The 19,589-nt window shown below is 39.6% G+C and overlaps 1 protein-coding gene across 1 annotated transcript in view; it reads right to left on the bottom strand.

The window, feature by feature from the left end:
• Positions 1-19,589, bottom strand: part of ASXL3 (ASXL transcriptional regulator 3) — a 200,229-nt gene that overhangs the window by 83,186 nt on the left and 97,454 nt on the right. The window contains exons 6-7 of the mRNA XM_060405208.1: positions 12,524-12,641; positions 11,420-11,539 (exon numbers count right to left, since the gene is read on the bottom strand). Coding sequence (XP_060261191.1) covers positions 11,420-11,539; positions 12,524-12,641 — 238 coding nt within the window. The remainder of the gene's footprint in view (positions 1-11,419; positions 11,540-12,523; positions 12,642-19,589) is intronic.

The raw sequence follows: 19,589 nt of genomic DNA on the forward strand, positions 1-19,589 counted from the left end.
CCATCCTTATGGCAGAAAGTGAAGACGAACTAAAAAGCCTCTTGATGAAAGTGAAAGAGGAGAGTGAAAAAGTTGGCTTAAAGCTCAACATTCAGAAAACGAAGATCATGGCATCTGGTCCCATCACTTCATGGGAAATAGATGGGGAAACAGTGTCAGACTTTTTTCTTTTTTTGGCTCCAAAATCACTGCAGATGGTGACTGCAGCCATGAAATTAAAAGACGCTTACTCCTTGGAAGGAACGTTATGACCAACCTAGATAGCCTGTTGAAAAGCAGAGACATTACTCTGCCAACAAAGGTCCATCTAGTCAAGGCTATGGTTTTTCCAGTGGTCATGTATGGATGTGAGAGTTGGAGTGTGAAGAAAGCTGAGCACCGAAGAATTGATGCTTTTGAACTGTGGTGTTGGAGAAGACTCTTGAGAGTCCCTCGGACTGCAAGGAGATCCAACCAGTCCTTTCTGAAAGAGATCAGCCCTGGGATTTCTTTGGAAGGAATGATGCTAAAGCTGAAACTCAAGTACTTTGGCCACCTCATGTGAAGAGCTGACTCACTGGAAAAGACTCTGATGCTGGGAAGGATTGGGGACAGTAGGGGAAGGGGACGACAAAGGATGAGATGCCTGGATGGCATCACCAACTCGATGGACGTGAGTCTGAGTGAACTCTGGGAGGTGGTGATGGACAGGGAGGCCTGGCGTCCTGCAATTCATGGGGTCTCAAAGTGTCGGACATGACTGAGTGACTGAACTGAACTATGATTTTAGCCATTATCTTTGAACACATCCCCAGTGGCTAAGATGGTAAAGAGTCTGCCTACAGTTGGGAGACGCGGGTTCAATCCCTGGGTTGGGAAGATCCTCTGGAGAAGGATGGCAACCTACTCCATTACTCTTGCCTGGAAAATCCCAGGGATGGCACAGCCTGGTATGCTACAGTCTATGGCGTCACGAAGAGTTGGACAGGACTGAGTGACTTCACGTTCAACACAGACTGTTCAGTTAAAACTTTATGGTTCCCTGGTGGCTCAGACGGTAAAGCATCTGTCTACAATGTGGGAAACCCGGGTTCAATCCCTGGGTTGGGAAGATCTCCTGGAGAAGGAAGTGGCAACCCATTCCAGTATTCGTTCTGGAAAATCCCATGGATGGAGGAGCCTGTTAGGCTACAGTCCATGGGGTTGCAAAGAGTTGGACATGACTTCACTTTCACTTTTGAAGACAGATAAACTAAAATATTTCAAGCTCACAAATTTTCAAATTATATTAAAAATAGCAAACCTCAGTAAATTTGTGTAAATTCTTATAAAATAAATAGAAAACCCTCCCACTCAAAGTGTATACACATCACATATTACAAACAGCTCTGAAGACTAATTTTACCAATACATCAAGCAACTCTCCCACCACATATATATATATTCCAGAGAATAGGGAAAGAAAGACAGCTCTTAAATTTACTTTATGAAGTTAATATAACTTATTTCAAAATAAGGACACACAAGGATAATACAAGAAAGAGAATTTGTGGCCAATCTCACTTCTAAACACAAAAATGTACAATCTTATCAATTAAAAAAAGGGTGTCCACTTTCACCGCTACTATTCAACATAGTTCTGGAAGTTTTGGCCACAGCAATCAGAGCAGAAAAAGAAATAAAAGGAATCCAAATTGGAAAAGAAGAAGTAAAACTCTCACTGTTTGCAGATGACATGATCCTCTACATGGAAAACCCTAAAGACTCCACCAGAAAATTACTAGAGCTCATCAATGAATATAGTAAAGTTGCAGGATATAAAATCAACACACAGAAATCCCTTGCATTCCTATACACGAATAATGAGAAAGTAGAAAAAGAAATTAAGGAAACAATTCCATTCACCATTGCAACAAAAAGAATAAAATACTTAGGAATATATCTACCTAAAGAAACTAAAGACCTATATATAGAAAACTATAAAACACTGATGAAAGAAATCAAAGAGGACACTAACAGATGGAGAAATATACCATGTTCATGGATCGGAAGAATCAATATAGTGAAAATGAGTATACTACCCAAAGCAATTTACAAATTCAATGCAATCCCTGTCAAGCTACCAGCCACATTTTTCACAGAACTAGAACAAATAATTTCAAGATTTGTGTGGAAATACAAAAAACCTCGAATAGCCAAAGCAATCTTGAGAAAGAAGAATGGAACTGGAGGAATCAACTTGCCTGACTTCAGGCTCTACTACAAAGCCACAGTCATCAAGACAGTATGGTACTGGCACAAAGACAGACATATAGATCAATGGAACAAAACAGAAAGCCCAGAGATAAATCCACACACATATGGACACCTTATCTTTGACAAAGGAGGCAAGAATATACAATGGAGTAAAGACAATCTCTTTGACAAGTGGTGCTGGGAAAACTGGTCAACCACTTGTAAAAGAATGAAACTAGATCACTTTCTAACACCGTACACAAAAATAAACTCAAAATGGATTAAAGATCTAAATGTAAGATCAGAAACTATAAAACTCCTAGAGGAGAACATAGGCAAAACACTCTCAGACATAAATCACAGCAGGATCCTCTATGATCCACCTCCCAGAATTCTGGAAATAAAAGCAAAAATAAACAAATGGGATCTAATTAAAAGCTTCTGCACAACAAAGGAAACTATAAGCAAGGTGAAAAGACAGCCTTCTGAATGGGAGAAAATAATAGCAAATGAAGCAACTGACAAACAACTAATCTCAAAAATATACAAGAAACTTCTGCAGCTCAATTCCAGAAAAATAAACGACCCAATCAAAAAATGGGCCAAAGAACTAAATAGACATTTCTCCAAAGAAGACATACGTATGGCTAACAAACACATGAAAAGATGCTCAACATCACTCATTATTAGAGAAATGCAAATCAAAACCACAATGAGGTACCACTTCACACCAGTCAGAATGGCTGCGATCCAAAAATCTGCAAGCAATAAATGCTGGAGAGGGTGTGGAGAAAAGGGAACCCTCCTACACTGTTGGTGGGAATGCAAACTAGTACAGCCACTATGGAGAACAGTGTGGAGATTCCTGAAAAAAATTGCAAATAGAACTACCTTATGACCCAGCAATCCCACTGCTGGGCATACACACCGAGGAAACCAGAATTGAAAGAGACACATGTACCCCAATGTTCATCGCAGCACTGTTTATAATAGCCAGGACATGGAGACAGCCTAGATGTCCATCAGCAGATGAATGGATAAGCAAGCTGTGGTACATGTACACAATGGAGTATTACTCAGCTGTAAAAAAGAATTCATTTGAATCAGTTCTGATGAGATGGATGAAACTGGAGCCAATTATACAGAGTGAAGTAAGCCAGAAAGAAAAACACCAATTCAGTATACTAACACATATATATGGAATTTAGGAAGATGACAATGACGACCCTGTATGCAAGACAGGGAAAGAGACACAGATGTGTATAACGGACTTTTGGACTCAGAGGGAGAGGGAGAGGGTGGGATGATTTGGGAGAATGACATTCTAACATGTATACTATCATGTAAGAATTGAATCGCCAGTCTATGTCTGACGCAGGATGCAGCATGCTTGGGGCTGGTGCATGGGGATGACCCAGAGAGATGTTATGGGGAGGGAGGTGGGAGGGGGGTTCATGTTTGGGAACACATGTAAGAATTAAAGAAAAAAAAAAAATAAATAAATTCCATTAAAAAAAAAAAAATTCTAAAGGATTCCCAAAAAAACTCTTGACATTTGTTAGGAGTGAAGTCAAAGTGATACAGATGTATGTTTGATTAGCACCTTTATTTTTCTACATATTTAAAGTGTTTCACAGGAAAATAAAATAGACTATAAGGAGAAAGGAATTTCAAACTTATGCTGTTGGTTACTATCTGGCATGGTTCAAAATACTTAAGAGTATCATAGGGATGCAAAGAAAGATTCAGAGAGGTACACAGACTTTCATGAGAAAAAAAAAAGATCTATTTCAAAGATGTCCATCGAAGCAAAAATATGCTTTATAATTTCAGAACAAAGACAGAGTAGATGAAGTGAAGTCGTTCAGTTGTGTCTAACTCTTTGCAACCCCATGGGCAGTAGCCTGCACCAGGCTCCTCCGTCCATGGGATTTTCTAGGCAAGAATACTGGAGTGGGTTGCCATTTCCTTCTCCAGGGAATCTTCCCAACCCAAGGATCGAACTCAGGTCTCCCACAGTGTAGATAGACACTTTACCATCTGAGCCAGAACTTATTGCTAAATTTGTGGCCACACAGGATGTTTAATCCCATTTTAATTATCCTAACATACTTATTCTTAATTGGCTTAAGAACAAGCTCATTATATCTAATCTTATCTTATACTTGTCTTATCTTATCAAAGCTAGTACCTCACCTCCCTAATCAGAGGAAGAAAAGAGGCAGTTATCTTAGTGTCTAATCCCTGCACACTAAAGTATATAGTAGTTGAAGTCTAGAGAAGCAGAGAAGAGAAGGGACAAACTGCCACACTAAGTGTCTACATTACAGAAGACAACATTAGGAGTCAATAAAATCATGGGAAAGCATCTGATCGGGGTCAGGGAAATTATTGTAACCAAAGGGAGTTTGAAGAGCATCAATCTGAGTAAAGGCGGCAGACTCTGGAGCTTTCCAGAAGGGAAATCCCACAGGATTAGCACATAAAATGTCCACAGGAGATACACTCAAGCAGAGGGAAGGAGCCCATTAAAGAGGCAGACCAAAGCCTTATGTTACAAGAACTGCCCAAAGAAATACAGAAAGAGCTCAAAATCAAAGAGTTCTTCGTTGTCTCAAAAAAAATTACAGAGGAATAGATTCTGAAAGAGCTCAGTGAAGAAAAGTAGGCTTTTGAAGAGTGAAGTCTAAAGAAAAAACAATGATCAGAGGGCAAAATCTAGCCATCTACAACCTAAATTCAAGTACCTTTCACAAAATGAAGAGACTGTAAAAATTCTATCAGGGAGCATTGACTTGATTACAATACAGTACCCTGAGGTTAGTGACAAACAAGGATTATGGAAAAAAAATAGATTTTTAAGTGTTAATAATCCTGATGGACTCTTTGCAACCCTATGGACTATACAGTCCGTGGAATTCTCCAGGTCAGAATACTGGAGTGGGTAGTCGCTGCCTCCTCCAGGGGATCTTCCCAACCCAGGGATTGAACCCAGGTCTCCCACATTGCAGGCAGATTCTTTACCAGCTGAGCCACCAGGGAAGCCCATTTAAAAAATAACATAACGAAAACACAGAGGTAAGAGGGACTGTAAGTGCGATTATCTCCCCCTCCTTCAAAATACATTATCCAAAGTTTGAGTAGTTAAAAAAATTATCACTTCTATTTCAGTCTGTCACATTTTAACAGCTTTGGAGAGAACTTTCAGATATGAATACATCTTGTGGCAATGTTTAACGATTTTGTTTTTGGTTTTACTTTCATTCTTTTTTATTATTCAGGCTAAACTTAATTAAATTTAGTATTTTTAATTAAAATGGTATAATTCGGTTTTTCTAAGATGACCTCTGACTATGGCTACACATTAGGAGATGTCATATACTATTTATAAAACAACAGGGAAAGTTATCGTTGATAACAGGGTTTCAGGTTACTATTCAATTTTTTTACTTTCCTGCATTAATTTATCTTAAAAGTATGTAACATTTTATGAAACCAGCAAAATTGTAATTCTTCACTACAAAAAGATTAAACCTAATAAAATATACTGGAATGAATCCCAGAAGTTGGACTCACTGAGGACATTTATTAAAATCCCCTCAGAGACATCCATTAGAAGCTAGAATTTGTTTAGCAAGCACTTTTTAAACTCCTACTGTGTGACTAGGAAGGAAGAAGCATAATTATAAATGGTATAGATCAACGACCTCTAATTCAAGGAACTTACATTTTACTTATAGAAATATACAAGAAATTAATACCAAAAAAGTGGTAAGAAAGATTATCATTAATATTTTTTTGTAAATTTCATAATCCATCTCTCAGAAAACTCCATAGGTGACGTTTTATATGAGTTTTATCCTTTGCTAAGATAAAGATATGGGCTTCCCTGGTGGCTTGCTGCTGCTGCTGCTAAGTCACTTCAGTTGTGTCCGACTCTGTGCGACCCCATAGATGGCAGCCCAATCTGCCGGTAATGCAGGAGACCTGGATTCGATCTGTGGGTCTAGAAGATCCCCTAGAGAAGGAAATGGAAACCTTCTCCAGTATAATTACCTGGGAAATCCCATGGACAGAGGAGCCTGGAGGGCTACAGTCCATGGGGTCACAAGAGTTGAACAGGACTTAGCGACTAAACCACCACCAAGTTAATGATAAAGGACATGAAAACAACTGATCAGGCAAAAAAAAAAACCCATATACTTCAAACTCCATTTTCAGTCAGAACCCACCTTACAATCTCACTGATGTGGTTTTTCCACCTAGCTATTTGGTGGTCTAATACTATACTAATTTTCAAGCCCTGAGATAATCAAAGGGCCCCTGTAGATACTGTTAGTTTGTTTTCATGCATGTCAGATTAGTGTTTTCTACCAGGCATGACTCAGAAATGGGAGCAGGACCAACAAGGTTTTGGTTGTTTTTTAATATAACATCATCAAATACTCTTTAGATCCATTTTCTTTTTCGACTGCACTCACTCAGAGTAACCCACGTCACCATGTCTACTCAGCCAGAGAGCTACTCGGAGAAATAGCCACAAAACCCTGGCCAAGAACAAATAAGATAAAACAGGAAAAAAAAAAAAAAAAACCTATGTGAAAAGTAGTGGGTTCCCAAGCTGAGTGCTATCAGTATTTCTTGTAAGAATTTCAAGATCACTATCAGAACCGGAACAGCTGAGGGACGCTGAAGCTTTCTTATGATTACTACTGTAACCCTGTCACTGCTGCTGCCACACCACCACCACCACCACTGTCTCAGCCTCCCCAGAAAGCTGGCCTGTGAAGGAACCTGAGGAGGGTTGCACTGTGGTCTGTCCTTTACTGCAGGGACCTCGGGGAAACTCTGGAATTCACTGTGTCCTGGGCCACATACATTTAGATGCCAAGATCCTGTTGAAACCTATTACCTTGGACAGGGTGACTATTCCACTATTGGACAAATTAAGTAATTGCCAAAGACCAACAGGAAGCATTCAGGTACAACTAGGAGTGTTTTGTGTCCTGTTAGGATAATCTGACAATGAGGATCAAACTCTTCACAGTCTGAAGTCTAATTTAGACTGGATTTAATTTCAGAATTATCAGCTGAAGGTAGAACAGACTTACAGCCTTTATTTTCATTCAGAATGATTTCAACAGGCTAGGACTTATATTCTGAAGGAGATCAGCCCTGGGATTTCTTTGGAAGGAATGATGCTAAAGCTGAAACTCCAGTACTTTGGCCACCTCATGCGAAGAGCTGACTCATTGGAAAAGACCCTGATGTTGGGAGGGATTGGGGGCAGGAGGAGAAGGGGACAACAGAGGATGAGATGGCTGGATGGCATCACTGACTCAATGGACGTGAGTCTGAGTGAACTCCAGGAGTTGGTGATGGACAGGGAGGCCTGGTGTGCTGTGATTCATGGGGTCGCAAAGAGTGAGACACGACTGAGCGACTGAACTGAACTGAGGACTTATATAGTTATCTCTCCATAGAGAAGACAAAGAAGGTTAAAGCTACATTTCTAAAACTGTGTGAATTAGATGTCTAACTGGTAGGAGAGGCAGATGACTCTATCTGGCTGGCTAAGGAGTGCCGGGTGGGCTCATCTGGTTTTGCGTTCACCCTGTGTCGGTTCAACACAGACAGACCTTCCCAAAGAAGCACAGGGTCAATCTTATTCAACTACACAGAAGTAACTATCCTACTATGCAGAAAACTACAGGATGTCTCACTCATCAAGACAAATATACTTGCCTGTTACTTATCCTGTTACTTATAAATAACTCGCTGAAAACGTATTCAACACCTACTAAATGAGAGAGACATAATGGGTGCGGAAAGTACTACAAAGATAGATGGGAAAGTCACTGTTTCTAAGGAAGTAACAACTTCATGGCAAAGAGTGGGGAGCAAAATGTACATATATATATGAAGTAATAAAACCATCCTGATTCTAAAATGTTGCACAGCCCACAGAATCTTTTACTCTGTAAGAGCCCTAAGGTCACAGAAAATCAGAAACATCACTTCCTAAAAGAGACATGAGATACTACCTGGAGATGGTTACATTTAAGGCCGTTTTACTTCCCTTCGACATGTTTTCACTTATCATTTTATAGTGCCGGGCATACACTGGAGGGTTAATCAGTACCACTGACTTCATCTGCACAAAAGAAGCCGCTGTACTCAGTTGGTTGCTGGGTTAGTCAGTCAGTCAGAGTTCCTTCCTAGTAATAAACTTCAGGTAACTTTTGACAGATTTTTACAGTAATTGACTTATTTTAAATCTCACCTTCTTCCTCTGTCTGATCTTATAGGATCAGCCAGAAAATCTGTTAGTCACTAGCTCTCCTTCTATGTGCAACTACGGTCTCTACACTTCCGTGCCCATGGCAGGCTCGTCACATCATGGATGCTATGCTGCTCTTCACTGATGCCCACAAGTCTAGGCAGACTAGACATTCAGAACATATCCCCAGATAAGAGTTTAGATTTTGGGAGCCAGCCAGTCCCTGGCTTAGATCTTTAGCCATGTCATTTATGGACAACCTCCTTCACCCTCTGGCCCTCAGTTTATTCAGGTGCAAAATAAAAATCATTCCACTGTACATAATTGAAGCAAATGAGATAACATGGCAAAGTATCTAGTCATTGTTCAGTCGCTAAGTTATGTCCGACTCTTCTGCAGCCCCATGGAATGTAGCCAGCCAGGCTCCTCTGTTCATGCGATTTTTCCAGGCAAGGATACTGGAGTGGGTTGCCATTTCCTTCTCCAGAGGATCTTCCCCACATAGGAATCCAACCCGGGTCTCCTGCATTGGCAGGCGAATTCTCTACCACTGAACCACCAGGGAAGCCCCATAGTACCTAGACCACTGCATTAAATACAGGGAGTGGATAAGATTTTACCCTTCCATTCCTTCCTTAAAGTAGCTTCATGATTTCCAGTACTCTGTAGTCTAACAAAAAGCAGGTTAAAAAGAACATTGTGGTCTCTCCTTTATCACCTTTTAAATTTGCTAGCAAATGAGCCAAAACACCTTTACTGTTTTTTGTTAATGCGTAAGATGTTTAGTGGCATGCAGGATTCCTAGGTTATGACAATTAAAACAAAAGATCCTGACTGAAGACCTGAACATCTGATAGGATCCTGAAAAGAGTACAAGCCTTGCTTACCTCCCAGCCCTGAAGGCAGCTAATTAAAGGAATGAAGAGGTCCCTGTGCCTTGAATTTTCTTAACTCATGATATGGTGTTGACTTTCCTGAGGTTGGTAGCACACAAATTTAACAGACGGTCACTGACTTTTTAATTACTTAAGGTATCATATGGTGACTGCAGCCATGAAATTAAAAGACGCTTACTCCTTGGAAGAAAAGTTATGACCAACCTAGATAGCATATTCAAAAGCAGAGACGTTACTTTGCCGACTAAGGTCCGTCTAGTCAAGGCTATGGTTTTTCCTGTGGTCATGTATGGATGTGAGAGTTGGACTGTGAAGAAGGCTGAGCACTGAATAATTGATGCTTTTGAACTGTGGTGTTGGAGAAAACTCTTGAGAGTCCCTTGGACTGCAAGGAGATCCAACCAGTCCATTCTGAAGGAGATCAACCCTGGGATTTCTTTGGAAGGAATGATGCTAAAGCTGAAACTCCAGTACTTTGGCCACCTCATGCGAAGAGTTGACTCATTGGAAAAGACTCTGATGCTGGGAGGGATTGGGGGCAGGAGGAGAAGGGGATGACCGAGGATGAGATGGCTGGATGGCATCACGGACTCGATGGACGTGAGTCTGAGTGAACTCCGGGAGTTCGTGATGGACAGGGAGGCCTGGTGTGCTGTGATTCATGGGGTCGCAAAGAGTCGGACACGACTGAGCGACTGAACTGAACTGAAGGTATCATAACATGATGTTTTGGGGGGCTTGTTTCTTTTTAGTATATTCTTTACATATCACTCTCCCATTACACTTTTCAACTTCAGAAGCTACTTAAAATACTTTAGAAAACTCAAAGATTAAGGGGAAAATGTCAATATATATGTAGGTATGGTTATACACTAACTTACACATTCGAGGCCAGACAATAACTATAAAATGATTTAGCCTTGGAAATAATGAAAAAGATAATTCTGCTATATTTAAAGAATTTGTAGCAAAAATAAATTCTGTTTTCCCAAAGATCTCTGATATAAGGCTATCTAAACCCTATTATAAAGACTTTACTGAAAATACGCTCCCAGAATTTAACAAAATCTTGGTATGCAGTTGGCAATCAATAAATCTTTACTCAATCAATAAATACATGGGTTAAAATCTTGCTTGAATTTTACAAACAGATAAAACTCTGCAAATAAGAATTACCGTAAGTTGCCAAGTAAGTAAGTGGCAGAACCAGTAATAAAGTTCAGGTCAATAAATTTGTACTTTCTACCAGCCATTTTACAAAATGTTACAATGATCATTACCCTTACTCAGAGATAAAATAACTGAGAGAAATGAAGCCATTAGGTCCAGGCATCCAATAAGGCAGGTTTGGTCTAGAATTTTAATGTTCAGCCTAGGATATGTTTATTTCCCTCTTTCTCAATTTTCATCTTCCTTTTCCCCCTAATGTTGCTGTTGATTTCCTGATGAAAAGTCATCAGGAAGGAAATCTTCAGAAGAAAACCTGGGGCTGACTTGCAGGACCTCATATGTGTGTCTCCTACACTTCTCAGCAATTGTACACTGTTTTTCAGACAAGCACTACTGAATATTTCAAGCAGCATAAGATGAAAAGCAAGGCAGAGTAGTTTTACTGCAGCGAATCCCAACAGTGTACTCTTTAGTTCAGTGAACACTTTATAAAAGTTGCACTTCCCCTCCTCCCCCCAGTACAGTGTATTCCAATAAAGTGAAACCCAGTAGGCAGGAACAAAACACAGCACATTAGATTGAATCATGACTTGGCAGATAATTACTTGAATCGTATATCCTTTTAAATCCCTTATCTTTAGCCTCTGCTCCGTCCAGCAATATCATTCATAAATTTAGCAACATGCTTAAAATCATTCCACTGTAATATGCTGCCTTATTTAGCACCTTCTTTGGTTTAGATACATTGGGAAGATTTAAAATTTCCCTTGTTTAACTATTAAAAGAAAGTTCCTATTATTTCATTCAACAATATTTAAATCTCTAAAATGAGAAATGTTATAGTCAATCGAACACTCACCTAAACCAGACTTTTTTAATCGCTTTAAGTGCTGACTTGTTTGTTTTCCAGTGGGAGATTTTTGCCCATGTTTCATTTCTTTATCTGAACTGTCTGCTTCACCATTTTTAGATTCAGATCCTAAAAGAGGAAATAGTTATTATGTCATTATCTTCCTCTTGCTGTCCTTGAAAAGAAAAATCTCAAATTGTTTTACCAACCATAGATATAATCTCCTTTTCTAAGAGTTAATACACTGCCTTTGGCCACAATCTGATTCCTCTACTGGATATAAAGAGAAAAGTCCAATAAATCAATCAAACAGAACAAAAAGCAAGAACAGATGGCCTAATAGTGGAGTCAAAAACACATTCACTGATCTGATAGCTTTTAAAAGAAACACTCAGATCTTTTGTGAAAATATATGAATACACTTCAACAATACTATGCCACTTGGAGACGATGCAAGGCCAAGACAGAAAGATGAAGGATGAAGAGAGGGAGAGATCATGCCTTTATGAATAACTTTACGTTGAAGCAGGAAGAGAAAACGCAAACATCAATCTATAATAAATAGAATGGTACATAGCTGAAAAAGTGACAGAAGGTAAATTAGAAGAAAAGGTCAGGGCTGCACTGAGGTGAGAAGAATGCCGCCAGAACACAAAAACTAATAAACGATTCCTAGATTTTGTAGCAGAGGATGGCAAAACAAATTCACACTCACAGAAGAATGGCTTTTGATGGCATTACACATCAGCATGTGGTCCAGCATTCAAGTTCAGCTTTCACACAAAAGCCAAAGCAAGAGAAACCCAGCTAGCAGTACCACACATCTCCTTACATCTATTGACATTAGCAAATGAAGTCCTGTGATGATGAGCAAGACATGCTCTTGCTTTTTTCTTTTTTAAGAGCAAAATGCCCAGTTAGGTTTGAATCAAGGAAAGAGTTGAAGGCACACACACACACACACACACACACACACACACACACACACAAATAAATGAAACCTTAAGTGGAAATAGTATTCAGTTTCAGAGAAAATTCATGACATCTCTCTCTCAGTGAGGAACTCTCCTCCAGGGAGTAACTGACCAAGCATAGAATATTTTAGCTCTTTACCTGAAGGCGAATCCGACTGCTCATCAGACACCTTTAATGGTGTCAGAACCACACGAGGGACAGTCTTGTTTACCATCATTGAGACTCCATTTCTTCTCTTCTGCTGCTGCCTTAAAGCCTACAAAAACATGATAATAAAATAGAACAGAAACATGTAGTCAGAATGATTTCTCATAACTGAATTAAATGATCCACTTGTCTATCATTAGATAGAACCTCTCAGACTTAAATTCCACAGAGTCACTCATATGTCAAGACTCTTCAGCGTCACCTTCTGTCATTTTTCCCTCAAAAGCATAAAATTGGGCTTTGGCAGAGGGTAGAAACCTGAGACCATTTTCGGGAGAATTCTGAAAACCAAACAGCATGGGGAGGTTTGTGGTACCCGAGCTGTGGCTTGAGAGCCCATGGAATTGGAAACCATGACTCCCAAAGAAAAGAAATGTAAAATAAATGTTTCGAAACCAGGATAAAAATATATGTGTCTGCACTCCTCTTGCAGGTGCGTCCTCTCCAGTGGGCTGCTCAGTCAATCAAGTTAACACCGAGTGTCATCAGTATGTACAGCAGGTAAGGACTACAGTATTGATGCACTCACTCAGCCGTGGGGAGCGCTGCACAAAATCACTGAACATGGCAGGAATCATTTATTTCTGTGAAGGGAATCAGTCCTAATCTTGGAAACCTTGCAGCACTTGGCTCCTGTCTGCTTGACTTTGGGCATTAACCTTCAGAACACGAACATGACGGCGTTCTGGCAAATCCAGTGCGGGGGGTGGGGGGGGGGAGATTGATACGAGAATAAATTGCTCCAAATGGGAGTGCTTTATGTTTCATAAATGAATCGGCCCTGGTGATGATAATGTAATAAAAAGACATTGAAAAGTTTTGAAATACAGCTTATCTAGCTGATCGTTTTACGCAGAAAATTACCCGTAATAAAAAGGGGCTTAAGCATACACAATTGAAGAGACATTAAATTCACGGTTCCAGGAATGCTAAAACTCCTCAAAAGGGTAAAAGGCTGACCACAGACAGTCTCCAACCTTTTTATTCCTGGTTTCTGTGTAATTTCTACCAATTTTATAACATCTCAGTTACTTGATTAATGTTCTTTGACCAATAATTGTCACTGTCTCCTGAAATGCTGTATTGACACTATAGCCCCCTGCTGACAGAAACAACACTATTGTATATGCGAAGTGTTTCACCTGAATGTCCAACTTGCTGACCATGAAATTCAGCAATCAAATAATTACAGGTGTGTAAAACTAAATATCACTTAAATGAGAGAAAGCATATTCAGATGAGAGTTAAAACCAGGTGGGGAAGTGAATAGCTTAATGATACTGTTGCTAATAATAATAGGGGACATTTTCCCTTCAATTCTTACATTTAATGAGTTTATAAAGTACCAGCCACTTGGGGAGGCGCGGGGGGATGGAGGGGACAGGAGATACAAAGATGATAAAGACGCCATCCTCCTCATGAGTTCACGTGCTATATAAAATATTTACAACATTTACTCTTTCATTAAGATGTGTACATAATTGCATACATTTCTCTAGCCCTGCATAAGAACTCCAAGCACTTTATAGACATTAACCTACAATCCAACATAAAACAATATAAGGCAAGGCAGTACCTTAAATTACAATTAAGCTCACCTTTGCCCACTATATAAGATAAGACTTCCCAAAACAATTAAAATCTATATAAAGAGTGATCATTTTCTAGGAGTCTACATAGATTTCAAATTTTTCCCTTGGCAATCCTAATAGGTATTTTTAAAATATTCATTTAATGGCACAGTGGGGCAGTATATTTTGGAAAATGTTGAAGAGATGATGAAAAGATAAAAGAGATGATACAATCAGAGGCTTAGAAGCCAGAATCACAAAGTCAAAGGTGACATGTCTTTTTATAGGGTTTGTGGTAAATAATTACTAAAATAACAAAAATGCTGTCCTCAAGTCTTACAGCTAAGACTCTGTTATAGAAAAAGTAACAATTGGACAGAAATAAACCAAGATAACAATAATATGAAAAGAAAAACCCATGGCTATTTTGAATTTTAAATAGTCAAGCTGGAGCCAAGGTAGATATAAGGAATGTTAGTCAATATTGAGCCCATTTCAATGGTCTCAATGATTTTTTCTGAATATATATTTCCTACCCAGAAATTTAAACATTATTCCTTGGTACAGCATGTTCTAAAATATTGAAATGCAACACTACATGTTTGTAGGTGATGAAAACTTTGTCGAGCTTTCTTTTTTTTTTTTTTTTGCTTGTACTGTGTGGCAATGCAGAATCTTCTTATTCCTTGCCTACCAGGGGTACAACCCACACCCCATGCAGTAGAAGCATCCTAACCACTGGATGCCAGGGAAGTCCCAACATGCCTACCATTGAAATGACTTTTGCTCTTTAGTTCTTCTATGTCTTTGCTAAAGTCTCGTTAGTAAGTGATGATGGGAAAACTGGACAGCTGCATGTAAAAAATGAAATTAGAATACTCCCTAATACCAAACACAAAAATAAACTCAAATGGATTAAGTACCTAAACCTAAGGTCAGATACTATAAAACTCTTAGAGGAAAATATAGGCAGGCAGAACTCTCACATAAATTGCAGGAAGATCTTTTCTGACCCACTTCCTAGATTAATAAAAATAAAAACAAAAATAAACAAATGGGACCTAATTAAACCTAAAAGCTTTTGTGCAGCAAAGGAAACCATAGAAAAAGTGAAAAGACAAACCTCAGAATGGGAGAAAATATTTGCAAACGAAGTAACTGACAAAAGATTAATCTCCAAAATATAGACAGCTCATGTAGTTCAATACCAAAAAACCAAACAACCCAATGAAAAAAATGGGTGGAAGTCCTAAATAGACATTTTTCCAGAGAAGGCATTCAGATGGCCAATAAGTGTATGAAAAGTTGTTCCACATCACTAATTATTAGAGAAATGCAAATCAAACCTACAGTGAGGTATTGTCTCACATCAGTTAGAATAGCCATCATCAAAAAATCTACAAACAGTAAATGCTGGAGAGGATGTGAAGAAAAGAGAACCCTTTCACAATGTTGGTGGGAATGTAAGGTGGTTCAGCCACTGTGGAGAACAGTATGGAGGTTCCTCAAAAAACTAAAAATAGAACTAGTGTAGGATCCAGCGATCCCACTCCTGGGTATATCCCTGATGAAAACCGTAATCCGAAAGATCCATGCACCCTGCTGTCCACTGCAGCACTGTTCACAATAGCCAGGACACGCAAGCGGCAAATGTCAATCAGCAGAGGAATGGATGAAGAAGCTTGTTGACCATGCCGCGTGAAACCAGCAACCCGCTTGGCAAGGATCCCTCTTCGTGCCATTGCATGGTACATACATGCAATGGAACAGTGTGTGCATGCTCTGTCACTTAATCATGTCTGACTCTGTGCAACCCCATGGACTATAGCCCATCAGGCTCCTCTGTCCATGAAATTTTCCAGGCAAGAATACTGGAGGGGGTTTCCATTTCCCACTCCAGAGGATTTTCCCAACCCAGAAATGGAACCTAAGTCTTCTGCATTAGCAGACAGATTGTTTACTACAGATTCTTTACTACCTGGGAAGCCCAAAATGTACTATTACCCAGCCATAAAAGTAAACAAAATAGAGCCATTTGCAGAGACATGGATAAACCTGGAATCTGTTGTATAAAGTCAGAGAGAAAAAAAAAAAACACAAACATTGTATAATACAGTTTATCTGAGGAATCTAGGAAAAATGACACAGATAAACTTATTTGCAAAGCAGAAATAGAGAAACAGATGTAAAGAACGAAATTCTGGATACCAAGGGGAGAAAGAGGGGTGGGATGATTGGGAGTTTGGGGTTGACATATGTACACTATTGATACTATGTATTAAAATAGATATTTAATGAGGACCTACTTCATAGCACAAGGAACTCTACTCATTGTTCTGTGGTACCTAAATGGATAGGAAATTTCTTTTTATAAATTTATTTAACTGGAGGATAATTACTTTACAATATTGTATTGGTTTTGCCATACATCAACATGAATCCGCCACAGGTATACACGTGTTCCCTATCCTGAACCCCCTCCTCCCTCCCTCCCCGTACCATCCCTCTGGGTCATCTCAGTGCACCAGCCCCAAGCATTCAGTATCATGCATCGAACCTGGACTGGTGATTCATTTCTTATATGATATTATACATGTTTCAATGCCATTCTCCCAAATCATCCCACCCTCTCCCTCTCCCACAGAGTCCAAAAGACTGTTCTATACATCTGTGTCTCTTTTGCTGTCTCGCATACAGGGTTATCGTTACCATTTTTCTAAATTCCATATATATGCGTTAGTATACTGTATTGGTGTTTTTCTTTCTGGCTTACTTCACTCTGTATAATAGGCTCCAGTTTCATCCACCTCATTAGAATAGCAAATGAAGCAACTGACAAACAACTAATCTCAAAAATATACAAGCAACTTATGCAGCTCAAGTCCAGAAAAATAAACGACCCAATCAAAAATGGGCCAAAGAACTAAATAGACATTTCTCCAAAGATGATGTACAGATGGCTAACAAACACATGAAAAGATGCTCAACACCACTCATTATCAGAGAAATGCAAATCAAGACCACAATGAGGTACCATTTCACACCAGTCAGAATGGTTGCAACCCAAAAGTCTACAAGCAATAAATGGCGGAGAGGGTGTGGAGAAAAGGGAACCCTCTTACACTGTTGGTGGGAATGCAAACTAGTACAGCCACTATGGAGAACAGTGTGGAGATTCCTTAAAAAACTGGAAATGGAACTGCCATACAACCCAGAAATCCCACTGCTGGGCATACACACTGAGGAAACCAGAACTGAAAGAGACATGTGCCCCAATGTTCACTGCAGCACTGTTTATAATAGCCAGGACATGGAAGCAACCTAGATGTCCATCAGCAGACGAATGGATAAGAAAGCTGTGGTACATATACGCAATGGAGTATTACTCAGCCATTAAAAGAATACATTTGAATCAGTTCTAATGAGGTGGATAGGAAATTTTAAAAACAGGATATATGTATACATGTAACTGATTTTCTTTGCTGTACAGCAGAAACATAACACCATAAAACAATGATACTCCAATAAAAATCAATTAAAAAAACACTGTTCTAAGTGTATTAAAAATACACACTTTGTTTGCCTTACCTCTGAAAACCAAGCATTATTTTCTATTCCAACTAACATTTTTAGGGTCAAATAAGCAAAAACTGGGAAGCCTTTGTTTACTATGATGTTAGTATCTAGCAGCTGAACTCAGGAGTATCGGGATTCAGCTATCAGAGAGGGCATCTTGATTATGTTTACTTGATCCATAGCCATTTTAGGGTGAATCATTTTAGGAGAGCCTGAAGCTTCCAACTCATTTTCTAGAAAACAGGACTTATTTGGCTATGGATCCTGGGGATACCCTCCAAGCAGATCAGAATATGGATAGAGGAGAAAAAATCATGCTGACTTAACTGAGGTGTCTGGGATAGTTTGGGATGACTTGCGACAGGAGAACTCCAGCGTTTGTTATGTGCATGCGGTGGGCAGTAAAGTGATCCGGAGTCCCCCACGGCAGGGTATACATTCTGCAAATAGAGAAGCTAGCTGCTCAAGGTTTGTTTGGGTTGGTTATATAACTATATTTCTGCAACTACGTGCACATCGGGCACTTGCCACATATGCTGCATGTCTCCTGACATTCCCCTGAAAAATACGCAATGCTTTCTGGACCACGCTGGCTAGGGTAAGACGATGACAAGGGGTAGGCTGGGGACTGCAAAAGCGCATACCCCCTGGAAGGGGAGTAACGGCCTAAGAGTCGAAACGCAACTGGACTTTTTGGTGAGGTTTCCTGTTAAACAATGTGCCTGACAAAACAAAGAGGATTCTGAGCCAAATTCAGCCAGGGGGCACCACTTTTTGTACCTGCTGCTGCTGCTAAGTCACTTCAGTTGTGTCCGACTCTGTGTGACCCCACAGACGGCAGCCCTACTAGACATCATTCCCAGTGTTTCTCAACCTCCCCAAATAAATGAGTCTGACCCACTGCCTGAGAGAATTATTTGAATCCCCCTCCTCTACTGAGCTGACTTACAGCAGAACAGGGGCTGCAGAGCTGTCTTAATGCCTGTGAGGTATGAGGCTGTAGGGTCAGTGAAAGACTTAACTCATGAGCTGAGTAATGCTGGGCAAATTACTTGGGTAAATGCCCCTGCAAAACAGAGACAACAGTGTTGGTAAGATATCTTAAATAGGAACACCACAGAGCTATAGTTTAATAGGCTTTGGGGGGATGGTTTATAGCCACCTGGCTTCCTTTCAGTGAGTCCTCTGAGACTATGTCTAGCACCCCCTTCACAACAGGATACTCATGTACCCCATTATCCTTAACTTTATCCATTTATCTTTAACATCATCCATTATCCTTTTAGCTTCAGCCAAAATTCCAAGAGAACAAGAACACTGCCTATTTTACACTAGAAATACAATAGAGGAGAAATGAAATTTACTTGGTAATTGTCTAAGCTTGGGTATCTCAACCTGGAAATATACATCCATGTAATAGATCAAGAAAATATGATTAGGAAGGCCACTTTCAATGGTCATGGAAGATCTGATCAGCACAAGGATACCCTGAAAAGGGAGATTATCTGTTGTTGTGACAACATGAGGATTGGATGGTTATTTCTATTCCACATCATAGGTTTTAATTAGTGAGTGGTGGCCCTGTTGATCAATCTATAACAGTTTTAATTTGTCATTGATATTATACAATAAGTCTTACTGTATCAGTCTAGATTCATTTTTAAGAAGAAGATGTCAATGAGGTGCCTCCAACTACTCAACTCTTAGGTATATGTTGGAATGTTAATGGAATTATTTCACTGAACTACTTTAAATCTTAATTTCAAGTCTAGAAAGAAGCAATACTGAAACTAAATAAAAAAGCAGACAGCACGTGTAAATACAGCCCGCTATAAAAGCTGCCCATACAT

The sequence above is a fragment of the Ovis aries genome, chromosome 23, assembly GCF_016772045.2.
Source record: "Ovis aries strain OAR_USU_Benz2616 breed Rambouillet chromosome 23, ARS-UI_Ramb_v3.0, whole genome shotgun sequence".
Lineage (NCBI taxonomy): Eukaryota > Metazoa > Chordata > Mammalia > Artiodactyla > Bovidae > Ovis > Ovis aries.